At 38.4% G+C, this 20,647-nt stretch overlaps 1 protein-coding gene across 2 annotated transcripts in view; it reads right to left on the reverse strand.

Annotated features, from left to right (window-relative positions):
* Positions 1–747: 747 nt before the first annotated feature.
* radil2a (Ras association and DIL domains 2a) overlaps positions 748–20,647 on the reverse strand; it is an 84,397-nt gene continuing 64,497 nt past the window's right edge. Inside the window, exons 13-16 of one of the 2 annotated variants that reach the window (XM_087242005.1) lie at positions 17,318–17,657; positions 11,974–12,098; positions 3,665–3,804; positions 748–3,193 (exon numbers count right to left, since the gene is read on the reverse strand). In XM_087242005.1, the coding sequence (XP_087098131.1) occupies positions 3,094–3,193; positions 3,665–3,804; positions 11,974–12,098; positions 17,318–17,657 (705 nt within the window). In that variant the 3' untranslated portion in view covers positions 748–3,093. 2 annotated transcript variants of the gene reach the window in all.

The following is a 20,647-nucleotide window of genomic DNA, read 5'->3' on the forward strand; positions in this document are numbered from 1 at the left end:
TATTTCTCAGATTTGTGTAATATACAGTCATAATTGCAAGTTATAAAGTATTTTCCTGTTATGGAGACTGATCTAACATGGAGTTTTAAAGATGCATTCATGGATGAATTGCATTAGCACATATAATAGAGAAACATGTAGAATTCTTACCTTTATGTATTTGCAGGAATCTCAACTATACCCGACTGTTTATTGTTTAACACGCTTTTAAAAAAGGGAATATATAGGCTAGTTAGGCTATCTATGTATTTTTATGAATTTGCACCATTTAGGGATTATATAGCATTAAATGGAGCACCTGAATCCTCCAAAAGTCTAAAATTAATTATAATTATAATTGTCTATACTATTGATCTGTTATATGTGTGACAATGATGTGATTTACATTTGGCTGATGTAAATTCTACTGAATGCAGCAGCTCTTTATTGAATGTTGTAAGGGCGCCCTCATGTGGTTTACTTGAGAACTGCAGACATATGTGTCATACATGGGCTGCTTTTTGCTCTCTCATCTTTCACTTGCTGTACAGGAATCTAATGGTTGAAGGGGCGTGGCTAAAATCATATCGTCTGGCTTTCCAGAGTGGGCAGATTTTGATTGACAATTAACAAAACTGACAGCAGATTAATTTCCCTTAATCATTGCTTTCTTTAAGACATGAATGTGTGAACATTTAAATTTCATGCAGATTTTAAATTAAACTGCTGGTGAAAAAATGAATCTCATAATAAAAACAAAACTTTGAATAGAAATCAAATGTTGTTTATTACACTTGTACAAGAACACTTGACAATATAAATATGACAACCAAATATGTGAACGCCATCTCTAACACTGATGACACAACTGAACACTGTTTGACTGGCGCTGAGGGAGAATCTCATCATCTCTGACCCGCATCAGCTCATATCAAAAGAAAATCAATATGAAAACAGCACAAGGGTACTTTAATAACATTAACATGAAGCATTTAAAACAGAGGATGATTAAATATTTAAACACAGACCACAGTCAGATATTTACAGCAGCGTCTGGATGCTCTGAACAGAGAACGGAGATGTGTATTATTATCCTCCAGTATATGAGCTGTAAAGAAACTGAAATAACCCTGTCTGGACCACAGCTATCTCACAGAGAACCAGAAAATGACAGACGCAAAATAAAAGACTGGATTAAAGCAGCTGGTAGACTGGAACATGCAGGACAGAGAGAACAGCGCGAGACAAACACTACAATAAATGACTCTACAGCAACATGATTCAGTTCATGTGAGAAAGATTCAGTTCATTCGTTAGCAGCCAGAAACACGCAGTAAACCAGCAGAAGAGAAAAAAGAACAACAGAATCAATAATGAGTGAATCTGAACTGCCTTTCCTTTGGGTTCTGCAGAAAACTGAACTCCAGTTCCTGAGATGAGCTTGAATGAATCAGGGAGGAACAGTCAGCCAGTGATTCAGTGGATCATCCAGGTACATTAATGGATCGTCCTGGTGAATCAGTGAATTGTCCAGGGGAATCAGAGTATGTTCCAGGTGAATCAGTGAATTGTCCAGGGGAATCAGAGTATGTTCCAGATAAATCATTGATTCAACCTGATAAATGAATGAATTATCCAGATGAATCAGTGAATCATCCAGTTGATCAGTGAATTGTCCAGTTAATTAGTGAATCATCCAGTTGATCACTGAATCACTCAAGTGAATCAGAGATTTAGTGAATTTTCCAGGTGAATCCTTGTATCACAGAATGGCCCAGATGAATCATCCAGATGAACCATTGAATTGTCCAGGTGAATCAGTGGATTGTCCGAGGGAATCATTAATTCAGTGCATTATCCAGGTGAATCAGTGGATGGTCCAAATAAATTATTGAATCACCCAGGTTAATTTTTGAACTATCCAGGTGAATCACTGAATCATCCAGGTGAATCAGTGATTCCGTGAACTGTCCAGATGAATACGAAAATTGTCCAAATGAATCAAACAGGTGATCAGTGAATTATCTAGGTGAATCATTAAATCATTGAATTGTCCAGGTGAATCAGTGGATGGTCCAGATGAATCAACCAGGCTAATAAGTGAATAATACAGGTAAATCAGTGAATCATCCAGGTGAATCAGTGAATGGTCCAGATGAATCAGTGAATGGTCCAGATGAATCAGTGAATGGTCCACATGAATCAGCAAGGTGAAACAGTGAATCATCTAGATGTATCAGTGAAGAATCCAGGTGAACCAGTGAATCTTCCAGGTGATCAGTGAATCATCCAGGTGATTTAGTGATTCAGTGAATTGCCCAGAACAATTAGTGAATGGTCCAAATGAATCAATGATTCATCTAAGTCATTAATTCATTTTCTTTTCAGCTTAGTCCCTTTATAAATCTGGGGTCGCCACAGCGGAATGAACTGCCAACTTATCCAGCATATGTTTTACGCAGCAGATGCCCTTCCAGCTTCAACCCATCACTGGGAAACACCCATACACTCTAATTCTCACACACACAAACTACCAGCACTTTAGCATACCCAATTCACCTGTACTGCATGTCTTTGGACTTGTAGGGGAAACCGAACCATCCGGAGGAAACCCACACGAATATGGGGAGAACATTCAAACCTCACACAGAAATGCCAACTGTCTCAGCCGAGGCTCGAACCAGCGACCTTCTTGCTGTGAGGCAATTGTGCTACTCACTGCGCCACATCTAGGTGAATCATTTATTGGTCCCGGTCAATCAGTGAATTATTCAGGTGAATCATTTATTCAGTGAGTTGTCTAGGTGAATCAGTGGAAGGTTCAGATGAATCAATGATTCAACCTGATGAATCAGTAAATATGTCAGATGAATCACAGAGTCAACCTGGTGAATCAGTAAATAGGTCAGATAATTCAATGAGTCAACCTGGTGAATCAGTAAATAGGTCAGATGAATCAATGACTCAACCTGGTGAATCAGTAAATAGGTCAGATGAATCAACCTGGTGAGTCATGAATGGTCCAGGTGAATCAGCGAATAGTCCAAGTAAATCAGTGAATTGTTCAGGTGAATCAGTAAATGGTTCAGGTGAATCAGTGAATGGTGTAGTTTCTCAGCATCTGGTAATGCAGTTCCTGGCGCTGCTCATGGACTCAGTTTTGGCCACCAGTAAGCGGAGTGAATCTCCTGATGTGCGGATGAGCTCTCGTCCACTGAAACAGCAGAACACAGGAGGATTATTGACTGAGCTTTAGAGCTGAGAAACATCTGTGAACGCTTCAGTCTAACACAATCAATCTCAACACACCTTCATCTTCAACACAAACAATGGATTTTAACAGCGCACTGTGATCTTTACTGTATTTTACACTCATCATACTGTTATATATAGAGTATTATATATTAATATAGTGTAATTATGCCTGACAAGATTTTTATACTCATGATATTACTCATAATAACTCAAATCTTTTCAAATATCACTGAAATAGTTTTCATAATTTTCCTGATTTTGACTGTAATGTAATGACAATAATCAGCACAATACTTGTTTTTGTGAAAGTGCTATAAAAATAAGCCTGAATTGAATGAACAGTGTGTTTTTTTTCAGCCCTTTGACACTTGAATCTATTTTCTCTGAAAGGGTTAAACCCACTCAGGTACTGAATGTGTTCAGTGTTCACCTGTGATAGTCCATTCCCACCAGACTGACTCCGTTGACGGCGAGGATCCGGTCTCCTGTTCTCAGGCTCTGGCTCTGGGCCGCTGGAGAATCGGGCACCACTGACTTCACATAGACCCCATTCACCCGCAGAGCAGTTTTCTGTCCCGCACAAACCAAAACAACAGAAAACAAGATTACAGACGAGTCATTTCTTCATCTTCAAAACTAAAACCTGAAGTTCAGTCAATGAAAACGTCAACGTTCTCAATCTAAAGCTCATCTAATAGTGCATAGTGCTCACAATGGCAAGGTTGTAGGTTTGATTCCTGAGGAAAGCAAGAAATGATCACAAGTGTAACCCGATTGGCTCACATCATAATGCGAAAGAGTTTGAGGTGTGGCTAGGTAAGAGAAATCATTATCATTGGATGATTTAGAAGAACAAACAAAGTCAGAAATGCCCCTTTTGCTTTGTAGTGGCTTCATGTAGCCTCCACTCTGCCATGCTGCCAACTAAACAGCATGGGCCCTATCATACATTTAACACACTGCAATGCTGTGCCATGAGCATCGCAAGTGTTTTTTGCTAGTTTCAGGCACGCGCAGGAATCATTTTCACCTTTGCGCCACATTGTTTAAAAAGCAAAAGCATTTGTGCCCATTTCTGCACTTGCTTGGTGTATTAAAGAACGTGTGTTAAGGTGCATTGTTTCAGAGACGTATGCATCAACAAATGGGGCATAGAAATTGCAAGTATGTTCCCACATAGCAAAATTTCTCTGGCCCAGCTCTGGCCCACACAATCAGGTTTTGCTTGGCCCACATGCCACAGTGAATTACGGTACATGACTATACCAAATCTGGCTTCCAGACAAGGGCCAAACACGGACCATATCTGGGCCAAGTCTCAGCCAAGTTAATAACTCATAACTGGGCCTGAACTAGGCCAGATAGGTTGGTGTGTCACGATTGCAATGAAACTGATAAACCCATGGAGTGATGCGCTTAAGGCACACTATGGGCACGCTTTTTCTCAAAGTGACCTGATTGGTAGATTTTTTTTTCTTTACTCAAAAATGATTTTAGTGTATTTTAAATGTGGGTCAAGACTGGCCAAACTCACATGGCCCACTTATCACATTTTTAAATCTGGGCCAAATACTACGTTTTACATCTGGCCCAAATCTTGTGTGCCGCCTTAAAGACGGTGCCACCTCTGCCAAACCCTGGCCATGTTTGGCCCACATGCTGTATGCCAGTGCCGGGTGAATGCCGGCTGTGCCAGCTCTATGCCAAATCTGGGCCAGAATTCTTTGCTACTAGGGTTTGGATGTAACTTCTTTTTTTGAACACACTTTGTTGTTATTGTTCATTTGTTAGTTTGCTGAAAACTCTAACTGAATTTAAAAACAGATCTGAAAGAAATATTTGTGCTTAACAAATTAAATTAAATGTCTTTAGTGGAGTGTGTCCACCATTGTTTTTTAAATTCAGAGACGAACGGAGGAGGCTTGTTCTGTAGATGGTTTTAACCTCATGCACGTGGTCTTTACCCATTTTCTCGCTAATAAAGGGTTCAGTTTTCTGCTTACAAAGTCCACCATGTACAGTTGAAGTCAGGATTATTAGCCTCACTGAATTATTTGCACCCCTGTTTAATTGTTCCTCAATTTCTGTTTAGCGGTCAAAAGACTTTTTCAACACATTTATAAGCATAATAGTTTTAATAGCTCATCTCTAATAACTGATTTATTTTATCTTTGTCATGATGACAGTAAATAATATTTGGCTAGATATTCTTCAAGACACTTCTATACAGCTTTAAGTGACATTTAAAGGCTTAACTAGGTTAATTAGGGTACCTAGGCAGGTTAGGGTAATTGGGCAAGTTATTGTATAACGATGGTTTGTTCTGTAGACTATCGAAAAGAAATTGCTTAAAGGGGCGAATAATTTTGTACTTAAAATGGCTTTTTAAAAATATTCAAACTGCTTTTATTTAAGCTGAAATAAAACAAATAAGACTTTCTCCAGAAGAAAAAATATTATCCGACATATTGTGAAAATTTCCTTGCTCTGTTAAACATCATTTGGGAAATATTAAAAAAAAAAAAATCAAAAGTAGGCTAATAATTTTGACTTCAACTGTATAGAGCAAATGAGCCATATACTCTTAAAGAGAATGGAAGATGAGATTCTTATTGGTTTAATGCACATTGTGTCCAAAACACACCCGTACCTCTTTAAGACTATGCGCCTGGCACACAGAACGCTTTTCCCACCCTTAAAATAGCAAAAGTGGATTTGAACATGCCCTAGATCATTAAAATAGAGCCCACTGTTATTGTACTGATATTTAATGCTTTTTACTGTTTATAAATACAGCATTATTCAATTAACCAGGGCATTAATAAAGTGGAAATAAGAAGTGCTTTAGGATTTAGTGTTTTTTCTAAATGCTTTGCTTTTGTTTGTTTTCATAGACATTTCTGGCAACACTAAAATCGTCACACCTGCTGCAGTGCCCTCTTGTGGACTCTTGAGGGCACTAGGTCTTGTTTTGGTTGTTTTTTATTTCCTGTATGCCTGCTCACATGATCACTCCTTGTTTCCAGCTGTTCCTTGTTGTCTAATTGGTTCTGTCTTTTATAAGCCCTGTCATGTTGTGTTAAGTTTGCCTTTGGATTTTGCTTTGCTCTGTCAATTCAATTCAATTCAATTCAATTCAATTCAATTCAATTCAATTCAATTCAATTCAATTCAATTCAATTCAATTCAATTCAATTCAATTCAAGTCAGCTTTATTTGTATAGTGCTTTTACAGTGTAGATTGTGTCAAAGCAGCTTCACATAAATGGTCATAGTAACTGGAACAGTGTGGTTCAGTTTTTAGTGTTTAAGTTCAGTTCAGTTTAGCTCAGTTCAGTGTGATTTAATCATTACTGAGAGTTCAAACACTGAAGAGCAAATTCATCGATGCGTAGCTCTACCGATCCTGAACCATGCGAGGCAGTGGCGACAGCGGAGAGGAAAAAAAACTTCACCTGAAGTCCTGTTTTGCTCTGTCCTGCTTTATTTTGTTCTCCAGTTCCTCATGTTAGGTTCGGTTTGTTTGTTCACTTTTAGTATTGTCTCCATGTTTTTGGATCCCCGTTTAGATTTAGTTTGATTCACCTTAGTGCTTTTAGTTTTTGCACTTGCGTTTGTTTTGTCAGTTTTTGTACCTTGCCTGTTATTTGGATCTTCTTTGTTTACTTAATATATTAAACTATATTTTGCTGCATTTGGATCTACTCCTTGTTTTTGTAATACCTCAACGTGACAAAAATGAACCCTAGTAGCAAAGAATTCTGGCCCAGATTTGGCATAAAGCTGGCACAGCAGGCATTCATCCGGCACTGGCATACAGCATGTGGGCCAAACATGGCCCGGGTTTGGCAGAGGTGGCACCGTCTTTAAGGCGGCACACAAGATTTGGGCCAGATGAAAAACGTAGTATTTGGCCCAGATTTAAAAATGTGATAAGTGGGCCATGTGAGTTTGGCCAGTCTTGACCCACATTTAAAATACACTAAAATAATTTTTGAGTAAAGAAAAAAAATTCTACCAATCAGGTCACTTTGAGAAAAAGCGTGCCCATAGTGTGCCTAAAGCGCATCACTCCATGGGTTTATCAATTTCATTGCAATCGTGACACACCAACCTATCTGGCCCAGTTCAGGCCCAGTTATGAGTTATTAACTTGGCTGAGACTTGGCCCAGATATGGTCCGTGTTTGACCCTTGTCTGGAAGCCAGATTTGGTCCAGTCATGTACCGTAATTCACTGCGGCATGTGGGCCAAGCAAAACCTGATTGTTTGGGCCAGAGCTGGGCCAAAGAAATTTTGCTATGTGGGAAGTACTGCAGTCAAATAAAGGAGCATGTGTAGAGATTATTTCTGAGAAGACCACATTAAGGCAAATACAACAATCATCATGATATTATTTGTATGAAATTTTTGTCAAAGAAAAAGCCTAATAATAACCATCACACAACAGATCTGTACAACAACAGAAATGAAACACTATGCTATACTGTGCTGATGCTGTTTCATTAAATTAGCTAATTATACCAAGATTTCTAACAAGCAGCTTAAGTTCTATCATATTCTTTTCATCACCAATTGTTATTTAATAAAATTATTACAGCAAAAAAGTAAACAAATATAAAACTACACTCAAAAAAAATGACTGCTCAAACTACTTGTTTACAATGAGCCCAAACAACACAATTCTTGTGTTTTTGGGGGACAACTTAACTGTTTTATGTTCAATCTACTTACATTTGTGAAGACTACACTGCAAAAAATGCTTTTCTTGCTTAGATTTTTTGTCTTGTTTCTAGTCTAAATATCTAAAATTTCTTATGTCAAGAAGCATTTTCTAAACAAGCAAAACATATTGCCTTGTTTTGAGAAATAATATGCCAATATTAAGTGAGTTTTTACTTAAAACAAGCAAAATAATCTGCCAATGAGGTAAGCAAAATAATCTTGTTTTTTCTTTTGACGTAAGATTATTTTGCTTACCCCATTGGCAGATTATTTTGCTTGTTTTAAGGAAAAACTCACCTAATATTGGCATATTATTTCTCAAAACAAGACAATATGTTGTGCTTGTGTAGAAAACTCTTCTTGATTTAGGAATTATTAGATATTTAGACTAGAAACAAGACAAAAAATCTAAGTAAGAAAAGCATTTTTTGCAGTGTAATACATTAACTTAATTTCTTTATGTTGTCTTGACACAAATCCACTGTGTGGAACCCAGCATTTTTTACAGTGTTTGCATTTCGCCTTTATTACCGCACAATAAGGGAAAGTATGTTTAATTGTGTCTAAATGCTCAACCACCCAGTCATCCGGCTCTTTCTACATCTTATTGTCAGCATCAGCTCCACCTTTCTACAGAAACAGTGTGTTTGTGGGAAACGCAGCGGATCTTCTTACAATCAGACTCATTACGGGCTTCAAAAGGGGTCCAGTGTGGCCAACGCAAACACATTCGCCCCCTGCTGAGGAGCTTCTCGTAAAACATTACCCCCCATCTGCACCTCATACCGAACACATATGTCAGCGATTCAGCGTCATTTACAGGACCAAACGCTATGAAGAAGTGAACAAAGCAGCCTTACGAGACCGTGGATCTGCTCCAAACCCCACTGAGACTGCATACGTCTGCAGCTTTTTGGGAATAAAAAAGCCAAAAGGAATCATGCTGTTGTTCAGTGCAACTTTAGGCAAACCCAGGTTCTATCCTTCTTTTTAAAGACCCCAAAATGCACGTTGATACTTGGTTGTGTTGAAAAGTGACCAAAATCCAATGTCTAGCCAACATCTTAAATCAAAACATCATTTTTACGTCAAATACTGACATTTATTCGTCAAGTATGGCAACCAAAATCCAACATCTGATAGACGTCATATTGGTAACGCCCACACAACGTCGAGACGTGACATAATTAGTTAATATTTGGTTGTTTTTAGGTTGCGTTAGAAAATAAACAAAATGCAATGTCTGTTTGACCTTGGACATTGATGTCATGTTCATGTTCAATGATGTTGGGGTACAACCAGGGCTGGCACGTCCATAGAGGCAACCTAGGCGGCTGCCTAGGGTGGCAGAATAGAGAGGGCGGCGTCCCCGACACTACCCTCACCACCCGCGCCCTCAGTTATATCCGCTTTTAGGGCGACAAAATAGAGAGGGCGGCGTCCCCAACACTACCACCTGCGCCCTCAGTTATATCCCCGCCTTCACATTAGGGTTGAGGGCTGCGTTACCGTCCTTTGCCTTAAGCGGCAGTTTAGCTTGCTCCGGCCCTGGTTACAACGTCTAACTGAAGTCATGTTGACATCCTGTGCCTGCTGGGAAGGGACTAACCCAAAGGAAAATGAATGAATGACTGATTCTGCTTGATCGCACAATGTGTTTGACAGAACGTTTCAGGAACGTTAAACTAATCTTCAAAGGATGTTCTAATAACATTAAGAAAACTGGACATTTGGGATTTTTACAAACGAACACTCATAAAATGCTGAGTAGTGACAACATTACAGGAACATCTTAATAACTTCTTTATTCTATAATGTCAAGAATACCAGATATTTTTTTTTTATTTCCACAGCCAAAAACAGACTTAAAAGTTCTTAGAAAAAAAAGTAAGCTGGGTTAAGACAGTTGAAACCAGAAGAAGTTTACATACACTGTATAAAAAGGCACATAACCATTTAAAAAAAAAAGTCAGATGTTAATGTGACTAAACTTTTTTTTCTTTCAGGTAAGTTAGAATGATCACATGTGTTTCTCTTAAGCTTAATAGCAGAATAATAAGAGAGAGATTTTTTGAAAAATTTTTATATCTTTTCTTAAAAGTCCAGTTTACATACAAAAAGATTATTCTGCCTCTGAAAAAGTTTGGAAGTTTCTGATTGGCTAATTGACAACATTTGAGTTAATTGAAGGCACAACTGTAGAATATATTTAAGGAAAACCTCGAACACACTCATCAACAATCAACAAGCCAGAATCAACAAAAAAGCCAGATTACAATGTGCGGAATTACACTGGGAAAAGACACATTTTTTGTAGACATGTCCTGTGCTCTGATGGAGCTAAGATTGAACTGTTTGGCCATAATGACCAGTGTTAAATTTAGAGGACAAAGGGGAACCCTTACAAGCCTAGGAACCCCATCCCAACTGTGAAGTATGGGGGCAGCAGCATCATGTTGTAGGGCTGTTTTGCTGCAGGGGGGACTGGTCCACTTCACAGCATAGATAGCATCATGAAGAAAGAACATTATGTAGAAATACTGAAGCAACATCTCGAGACATCAGCCAGGAAATTAAAACTTGGCCACAAATGGGTCTTCCAATCAGACCAAGACCCGAAGCATACTGCCACATAAGTTCAAATGTGCTTTAAGGACAACAGAGTGAATGTTTTGGAGTGGCCATCACAAAGCCCTGAGCTTAACCCTATAGAAAATTTGTGGGCAGAGTTAAAGCAGCTTGTGCGAGCGAGACAGCCAGTCTCTGACTCAGTTACACAAATTCTGTCAGGAGGAGTGGGACATATTGTGAGAAGCTTGTGGAAGGATACCCAAAACATTTGAACAAAGTTATACAGTTTAAAAGCAAAGCTAAAAAATACCAAGGAAATGTGTGTAAACGTTTGAATGTCTAGAAATTGAAAAAAAAAATCTAAAATTATTCAAAAAAAAAAAATGATTCTGGCATTTAGCAAATGTAAATCATTTAGGTAATCCTAACGGACCTAAAATAGTGAAGTTTTAGTATGATTACCATCAGACATTTTTAATAAAATGGTCATGTTCGTATTCTTAGAGTGTATGTTCACTTCTGGTTTCAACTGTAGTCCAAGTCACTTCTCTCTTAAATTTTCATTACAGCTCATTCTCATGCTTTCATGTACTCAAGTGCATTAAGGTCACTCTTAAACATTACATTTTAAACTTAAATGCTTTAAGGCATTCAGTTTCCTCAAATGGTTTGTGTTCCTTTAGCTTATTAGGGTTTTAAAGTGTATAATCTACTCCAACAAAAATAAACATGACAGAAAATTCACACACAGTGTGTCTGCACAGTTCCCTACAATGTAGAAGCAGTAATGTGGTATGTAATATGATAGAAATGGTAGTATGGTAGTATGTTATGACAGGGTATATGCAGGAATCCTAAAGGCAATTTTAGTACTCTTTTAAGATTTAATAACATAATATGTTAAGACCTCATCACCACTTCAAGTTCTAATCAGTATCAAACCTTTAACTTAATAAACAGTTGTAGTTAAATAAATCAATGGAAAAACTCGGAAGAAACAAAGCTTGAAAGAATAAATTGCGTGGTTGTTTTCAATGACAGGTTTCAGCCACTGTTTAAACTCGTCTTTCGCCTGCGCAAACTTACGATTTCCCATTTTGCCGTCTGTTTCGCTCTATGGTTTGTCCCAAATTATGTGACATCATCTAGATGAAGGAGCTTAGCCGGATGCACCCGGCCCGAACCAATCTCGTGGATCGAGGAAAATAAATCTATTTATGCTTTTTTTGGAGTCTAACACTTTGGACAATGCTTGAACAAAATTTAAGACCTCGTAAAAACGTCATTAAGAATTTTAAATACCTTTAACTTTCTCATAATTGATTTATCAACTTTAATTACTTTTTAAGACCCTACGGACACCCTGTACGATGTTGTACACAAGTCCAGGAGAGCAGTTTACTCTAGCACAAGGGTGAAAAGTAGGACGTAGTTAATTCTCACCTGTCCATCCACCAACGCCAGCCCGAGACCATGAGGGCCTTTCTTTAGCTCCACAGTGAAGACTTCATCTCTGTCATCCTCATCCTCGTCTTTTCTTTGGGCTGTGTTTTCTGAGAGGCCATTCTCTACTGAAACGATAATAATTAAACACAGTATCAGCATTATGCTACTGTGAAGAGAGCAGAGAGAACCTTATAGCAGATCTAGAGCGGTGGTGCTGTGGAAAGAGGAGGCTAGTGATACATTGTTAACATTTACATTTACATTTACATTGTCATTTAGCAGACGCTTTTATCCAAAGCGACTTACAAATGAGGACAAGGAAGCAATTTACACAACTATAAGAGCAACAATGAATAAGTGCTATAGGCAAGTTTCAGGTCTGTAAAGTCTAAGAAGGAAAGTATTAGTAGTATTAGTATTTTATTAAAATTTTTTTTGGGTACAGTTAGTGTGATATTCAGAGAGGCAATTGCAGGTTAGGAAGTGAAGTGGAGACTAAATAGTTTAGTTTTTAGTCGTTTCTTGAAAGTAGCGAGTGACTCTGCTGTTCTGATGCAGTTAGGGAGTTCATTCCACCAACTGGGCAGATTGAGTGTGAGCGTTCGCGAAAGTGATTTCTTCCCTCTTTGGGATGGAACCACGAGGCGACGTTCATTCACAGAACGCAAGTTTCTGGAGGGCACATAGATCTGCAGAAGTGAGAGCAGATAAGAAGGAGCAAGGCCTGAAGTCACTTTGTAGGCAAACATCAGAGCTTTGAATATGATGCAAGCAGCAACTGGCAGCCAGTGCAAACGAATGAGCAGCGGAGTGACATGTGCTCGTTTAGGTTCATTGAAGACCACTCGTGCTGCTGCGTTCTGGGGGCTTGATAGAGTTAGCTGGAAGCCCCGGTAGTAGAGAGTTGCAGTAGTCCAGTTTAGAGAGAACAAGAGCTTGAACAAGGAGTTGAGCTGCATGTTCAGATAAGAAGGGTCGGATCTTTCTGATGTTATAGAGTGCGAATCTGCACGATCGAGCAGTTCTAGAAATAAGAACTGCTTAAGAAAAAAGATCGGCTGGACTGTCATGACCCAGTTGACCTTTTTTTGACTAAACTAGTTTAAAACTGGGACAGGCTGGATAAACTGCTTAGACTAGTCTTACAAAGTTAGTTGCCCAAATATTCTCCTTTAAGATTGGCCATGACTTATATCACTAAAAGTCAGTAATGTAAAGGTTGACCACTCCAATTTAAATCCAGAAAGCAAGACTGATGAATAACCAATTTGGTGGTTTCTAATTGGTCAAGCTGGTTTTGTCAACAATGTCTGGTGTTAAGATTAAATGTGCAAAATGTAAACAGAAACTTTTAGCTAGAAAGAATGCTGTTTTTCAACTGTGTCTGACTGTGTCTGATTCTTCTGCAGTGTGACTGGCTCTCAGAGTGATGCATACTGACTAAAAATGTCCAAAACTTATCATCGTTATTGAAATAAATTGCAATTTCAGAATTTCCTCTGGCCTTTTTTTTTATACAGATCTACCAACTACCTGTTTCCATAGATATATACACTAGATATCGCATAGGGACCCTGAGCATGCGTCTATAGCGCCGCCACATTGGTACAGTGCTCCCAGGACAAATGTCATTCAACCGCACTAGTCAAGACAGTGTTATTACGTGAAGATGCGGGACTCTTGCCTGCTCTTCCTTTCAAGTGATTTTGTGATATTGACATTAAAAAAAATTTTGAGAGCTAAAGTGGCAGTGTGCCGATTTACTTTGAATCTTTTGCTACTAATGTTTGTTTTTTGATCCTGCACCTGCCTTCAAGATTTTCTAGATGTGCGCACATTTCTGCTTTTTGAAAGGGTCACTTATATCCATTATACCATCAGTAAAACAACAGATTTTAATGTTGGCTTAAAAATTTTGCAGAATACTGTATATTTGTGTACTTTTGTTTGCGTGATTTGATATGAAATTGTTTATCGGCAGGACCTAGTTACTATGTTTATGGCCTTGGTTTGTTGTGCTCCCGTTTTGTTTAAATCAAGATCATCATTGTTTAGTAATCCATTTATTTATTTTAATTAGATTATTGTCATTGAGAATCCGAGAAATTATATCTTGACCTATGATTTCCTGAAGATTTTCACTCTTTTGCCTGGTCATAAATGTCAGAATATTGTCCATACTGCAGATAACAGAAGCATGAACACTGATCTTCAGCTCTGGGCTGTTAGAAGCACAAAGGTCTTTCCTCCAGCGTTCGGCCACCCGGCCCGACTCCTGAACAAAGCCTGCCCCCGATTAAGATTCCACCCAGCAAACCAGCTGTAAATTCCCATGATGCTTTATCCACGGCTCTTTTTATTCCTGACATCACCACCTCTCTGTAATTCTTGAACCAGATTATAGGATTTGTGCCACCAGCAGAAAAAAAAAGCAGGATGAATTAGTGACCCAAACCGGTGTGGTCTATGAAGAGAAAATCCACACGGCTCTTTAGAAAGAGATGGCGGGAAAACAGTGGGAACACAATCACTCTTCTGTGCTTTAACTATAGGTCAATATTCCAGTTTTATTTGAGCTATTTAGTTCAATAGGACTTATTAAGTCATATTGCACTTTATTGTACAACATTATTATTGTACAACAGTTTCCACTCTATTATCTAAATGGACTGTGTTTAGAGTTGGCAACCGGATTGTTGGCATAAATAGTCATGAACTGAGTTGAGAATGTTCACTTTTGCATTAAAACAACACTGGGTTTTCTTGTGAATGTGCAATGGAGATATATGCAGAGTAATATAATTTGGATTTCAGGCACAAAATAATCACGATTCCACCACAACAATGCCTTTATGAGGTTTTTAGTGAAATACTAGACTTTCCATGGAGTGACAGAAATCATTCCTATTATATTCAAAATACTTTATATTGAGCAAAAGTGTTACGGGTTTGGAAGGGTTAAATTAACATAAAATTAAATTGAGCTATCCCTTTAAGTGTGTGATTTATACTTACATGATTTGGTGACCAATTATTTAAATAGCAAAAATGCAATTATTTATTAAAAATTGGTGTCATTTATTATAATGCCATTGTTACATTCAGGAATAAAGGTACAACATCTACTGGGGCATTACTAGGCCCACACGGAATCTGCGCGTGCAGAATTCTGCAGATTTGTGCAGATTTTTAGCCCATCATTAATTCTGTTTATTTACTTGAGTAAATGTTTGTAAATCTGTATTTATTCAGTTTTTATTCAGTAATTTATTACTTTTTATTTCATATATTAAGGTTTTAGTTATGATACTCTGCTGGATACTCCAAAAATAATTCCACAGAAATTTGCAGATTTTTACCAAAATTCTTAGCAGAAATAGCAAAAAGCGTCCGCAGATTCCGTCTGGCCCTGGGTATTACTTTTTCAAAAGATACATTTTTGTTCCTAACAGGTCCTTAAAAGTTAGATATTAATACCTAAACAGTACAAATGTGCACCTCATAGTACCTTAAGGGTACAAAAGTAAACCTTAAAGCTACAACAGTGTTCCCTGAAGATACTAGTGTTCACCTGTACTGTATAAAAGTTTAGCTTTTGAAATGGTACAGATTTTGCACCTTTATTTCTGAGTGTGGAATTGAATGCAAAAATTAACTCAAGGCTATGACTCTCAGTCAAAATAAATTATAAAAATAAAATCAAATTAAATTAAAGTTATCCAAAAAAAAAACCAAAAAACATTGTGGATTACTATGCTTTTCCGAATGGTGTTAGACAAAGTCATTTTGTGTGGCATGTGAATATAATGTTGTGTTTATTCACTGCTGCAGTATTTTCAGTATCTGTCCTATAGTATCTAGCACACATTGCTTTATGTGATTGTTGTATTTGCATGCTGCTTTCAACATTTCTCAGGGACAGTTCGCCCATAAAATAATAATAATAAGTTTTGCCATCATTTACACATCCTTTACTAATTTCAAACCTGTTTCTTTCTTCTGTTGAACACAAAAGAAGATATTTAGAAAACTGTTGTAACCTCGAACCATTGACTTCAATAGTATTTTATTCTCCCATTAATATGGAAGTCCAGGCGGCACCGGTGGCTTGTGGTTAGCACTGTCGCCTCACAGCAAGAAGGTTGCTGGAGTTTGCATGTTCTCCCCGTGTTAGCATGGGTTACCTCCGGGTGCTCCAGTTTCCCCCTCAAGTCCAAAGACATACGCTATAGGTGAATTAGATGAGCTAAACTGACTGTAGTGTTTGAGTGTGTGTGTGTGTGTGTGTGTGTGTGTGTGTGTGTGTGTGTGTGTGTGTGTGTGTGTGTGTGTGTGTGTGAGAATGCGAGAGTGTATGGGTGTTTCCTAGCACTGGGTTGCAGCTAGAAAGGTAAAACCTATGCTGGAATAGTTGGCGGTTCATTCCGCTGTGGAATGAATGCTAATATGGAAGTCAATGATTACAGGAGTTCAGCTTTCTTCATTATATCTTCATTTGTGTTCAACAGAAACTCAGAAAGAGTGAGTAAATAGTGAGTGCATTTTCATTTTAGTGTGAACTATTACTTAATGTTTGTGAAAGTGTTTTGGTCAGTGGATTTTAATCATGTGTAAACGTATGACAATTAATAAAAATGCCAAAAGAGTGACTAACATTTTCCTACAAAAAATAGTTGTCCTTCAGAAACTCTGCGATTTAAAGAGTCGTACAATTCTGATGACTTAATTCCAGTTACAATGCTTTAGGAAATGCCAGAGCTCAGGAATGTCCTTTCTGAATAATACCCAAATCCCAAATTTGGATATGAAGATTCACTCTTGAACACGTGTTCGTCAGTGACCCCACCTGACCATCGCTCCCTTTATAAACACATTACACATTGGGAGAGCATTGTGGAAAGCGGAGGAGGTCTGTTTCCTTGTTTCCAGATTCTTCAACCACTGAAGCCAGAGCGCACACAAACCCAAGATCAATACCAGCACCCCCCTGTAGACCTCCAAAAACAATACACCCCTGCCTTTGAAATCAAGAGATATTTCCCACACACAAACTGAAGACCTAAAGCACCGGTCCTTAATTGTGTTTAGAGCTTTGAAAAGTCAAGCACAAGCACCAGTATCTGAATAAAATTGATAGGTGTCCTAAAGAAAATCTAGACATACTCATAGTCCGAGAGTTCAGGACATGGAAATGAGAATACCGTGAGCCTCAAACCCTTTAGTAAATATATACAGGGGGGCTGACTTCAACTGTAGCCTTAAAATAGAGCCAAACACAGGACCGTCCCAGAATAAACCGGACGTCTGGTCACCGGATATGTGTGTGGTCAAATGTGGTTACCTCTGTGGTGCTGGCGTATGCTCTGCTGTGCCCCGTCCTGCAGACTGGCCTCCAGCTCGGCCTGGTCCAGGTTCTGTGGGGTGTTAGGGGGCGTCAGCAGGCAGGATGGGTCCAGGGCCAGACTCTTGTGGAAGACCAGGTCTGCGTTCCCAGACAAGCAGTTCTGGAGCTCCAGGGACTTGAGTTTCTGGGTCAGGACGGCCTCACAGGAGCTCAGGTTATTGTGAGACGCCCTAAACTGAGGAGGTGTTCTTGAGACGTGATGCTGATGGTTTGATTTGTGATTCTGGATGGTGACTGATTTAGATGTCGACTCTTCAGTCAGGTTACTGGACGAGTCCTAAAGATAAATGACAAAATTAAAAGTTAAATCTATTTGTCCAGCACTTCACAATACAATAAACACACTTAAAGATGTACAGTTGATGTCGGAATTATTAGCCCCCTGTTTATTTTACCCTAATTTCTGTTTAGCGGAGAGAATATTTATTCAACACATTTATAATAACTCATTTCTAATAACTGATTTATTTGATCTTTGTCATGATGACAGCACATAACATTTGACAAAATATTTTTCAAGATACTAGTATTCAGCTTAAAGTGACATGTAAAGGCTTAACTAGGTTAATTAGGTTAACTAGGCAGGTTAGGGTAATTAGGAAAGTCATTGTATAATGAGGGGTGAGGCAGTGGCGCAGTAGGTAGTGCTGTCGCCTCATAGTAAGAAGGTTGCTGGGTCGCTGGTTCGAACCTCGGCGCAGTTGGCGTTTCTATGTGGAGTTCGCATGTTCTCCCTGCCTTCGTGTGGGTTTCCTCAGGGTGCTCCGGTTTCCCCCACAGTCCAAAGATATGTGGTACAAGGTGAATTTGGTAGGCTAAATTGTCCGTAGTGTGTGAATGTGTGCGTGTGTGTGGATGTTTCCCAGAGATGGGTTGCAGCTGGAAGGGTATCCGCTGTGTAAAAACTTGCTGGATAAGTTGGCGGTTCATTCTGTGGCGACCCCGGATTAATAAAGGGAGTAAGCCGAAGAGAAAATGAATGAATGAATGAATTGTATAATGATTGTATAATGATATAAGTTTGTTCTGTAGACCAGTGGTTCTCAAAGTGGGGGTTGGGAAAATGACAAGGGGTCGCTTGGTGATTTTCAAAATTTAAATAAATTTTATTCAACTATTTGAATTGTCATATTTTATTCATAGCCCACAGAAGATTAATAGTTGTGTTAAAGAAACAACAACATACAAAAAAAAATCAGCCATCAGCTTTTAATTTTTATATTAAAATGTAATTAAATTAATAAATAATAAAAAAAAAAACATTATATGTTGCATTTATGTGTTGTCAGTATGCTCCTGTTAATATGGGCCTATAGTTGTGTCTGCAACGTTTATATATATTTACATTATAACCACTTTGAAAAATGGGGGTCGCGAGTCACTGACATTGTTATTTTGGGGGTCGCGGGCTGAAAAGTTTGGGAACCCCTGCTGTAGACAATTGAAAAAAATGTAAAACGGCTTTTATTCTGACCAAAATAAAACAAATAAGACTTTCTCCACAAGAAAAAATATTATTAGAAATATTGTAGAAAATTCCTTGCTCTGTTGAACAACATTTGGAAAATATTCACAGATGGGCTAATATCTTTGACTGTGTATATACATACATATATATATATATATATATATATATATATATATATATATATATATATATATATATATATATATATATATATATATATATATGTTTTGTTTTGAGTTGGTGGGGCCCTCCCTCAGAATATTTTGTAGCGTTTCTTTCATTTGAGATAGAAGTGGAAATGGTTTTATATTTACTGTAGAAATTGTACAAAATATCTTCATGGGAGAGGATTTTAATAATCTATTATTTCTGGCTAATGTCAAAAATATACACGACTAACATAAAACTAGCTTTGTGCTCCAGGGTAAAAAAATATTAATAGATAGAAAGAAGAGTCAGGGTGTACACACACAAGACCATGGGTCTCAAACACAATTCCTGGAGGGCCGCAGCTCTGCACATGTATTGCTTCAACCCTATCAAACTCAGCTGATCCAAATAATCGAGGTGTTCAAAAGAGTCATGAACACCTTCATTAGTTGGATCAGCTGTGTTTGATCAGGGTCGGAGTAAAACTGTACAGAGCTGTGGCCCTCCAGGAATTGTGTTTGAGACCCATGCACTAGGCAATCCAAACCAGGCCCATTTGACCACCATTTCCTGGTTTGTTTGACAAGTGTGAGTCAGTGTTGGCAACTTAGCAACTTTGTCACTATATTTAGTGACTTTTCAGACCCCCTTAGCAACAAATTTCTAAATCCCGACTAGCGACAAATCCAGCAGTCTCTCCCACCTGCAGCCTGAGAGCAGATCAGCCCTCTGCGCACTGACAGCACATGATTTAGCACAGTGAGTGTGAGGTATTTCCCTTGTACGGTGAAACTGATACACCTCTCCTCTGTTTTAAATTTATCAATGTAATTTGATCGTTTATTCTTGTCTTGTTTACAATCACAGAGATTTTAGTGACAGTTTCTGAACTTTTCACATCTGAGAGATTACTGCAAATCTGATAGACTGTATTCAAACAGCAATAAATATAGTTAAATTGACATGCATACATAAAGTGTAGTGCAAATATAAATACCCCTTTGTTAACCATAGGCTGTTAAATAGAAACAGCTGGACGTGTTGATGATGAAGTAATATGTAAATTAACGTATGAGATAATCTAGCGACATTTAGAGACTTTTCGGGCAGAGCTTAGTGTCTTTTCATTGGAAATAGGGCCCAGGCGTGGTTCAGTTGGCCGTCCCTGGCCTAGTTGGGGGAGATGGTACAATTGGGCTTTGGCATGGTACGCTTGTAGTGTGAGTGCAAAGTGTGCCTGAGCACGAAACTGAAGATGTGATGTCAATTTTAAGGGATTGTTTCCTGTGGATTTATTAATCATTCGTATTTATCAGTGAAAATGGACTGTCGTAGTTTATTAAAGATGCAAACCCCTCACTGCACGACAGCTGCACCTTCAGCAAACCTCCTAATACCTGCAGCACGAGGACTTTCATGAAAGTTTAGGAGCATCAAAAGTTGTGGATCTGTCCAGCAAAATATTAGTGTGTGTTTCACTGCATAACAAACCACTTAAAATAATACAAAACAATAGAACTAAAGCAATCTCTATTGTACAGAGCGAGAGTGCTTCCCTTCCTGGTAAACAGTACAGCGAGCTCAGGTTTGGAAGGTAAAATACAGTGTGAGTGCAGAGCGAGGGGGAGATGAGAGGGGGACAATTGCAT

This window comes from Danio rerio, chromosome 3 (genome assembly GCF_052040795.2).
Source record: "Danio rerio strain M-AB ecotype USA chromosome 3, GRCz13ab, whole genome shotgun sequence".
Taxonomy (NCBI): domain Eukaryota; kingdom Metazoa; phylum Chordata; class Actinopteri; order Cypriniformes; family Danionidae; genus Danio; species Danio rerio.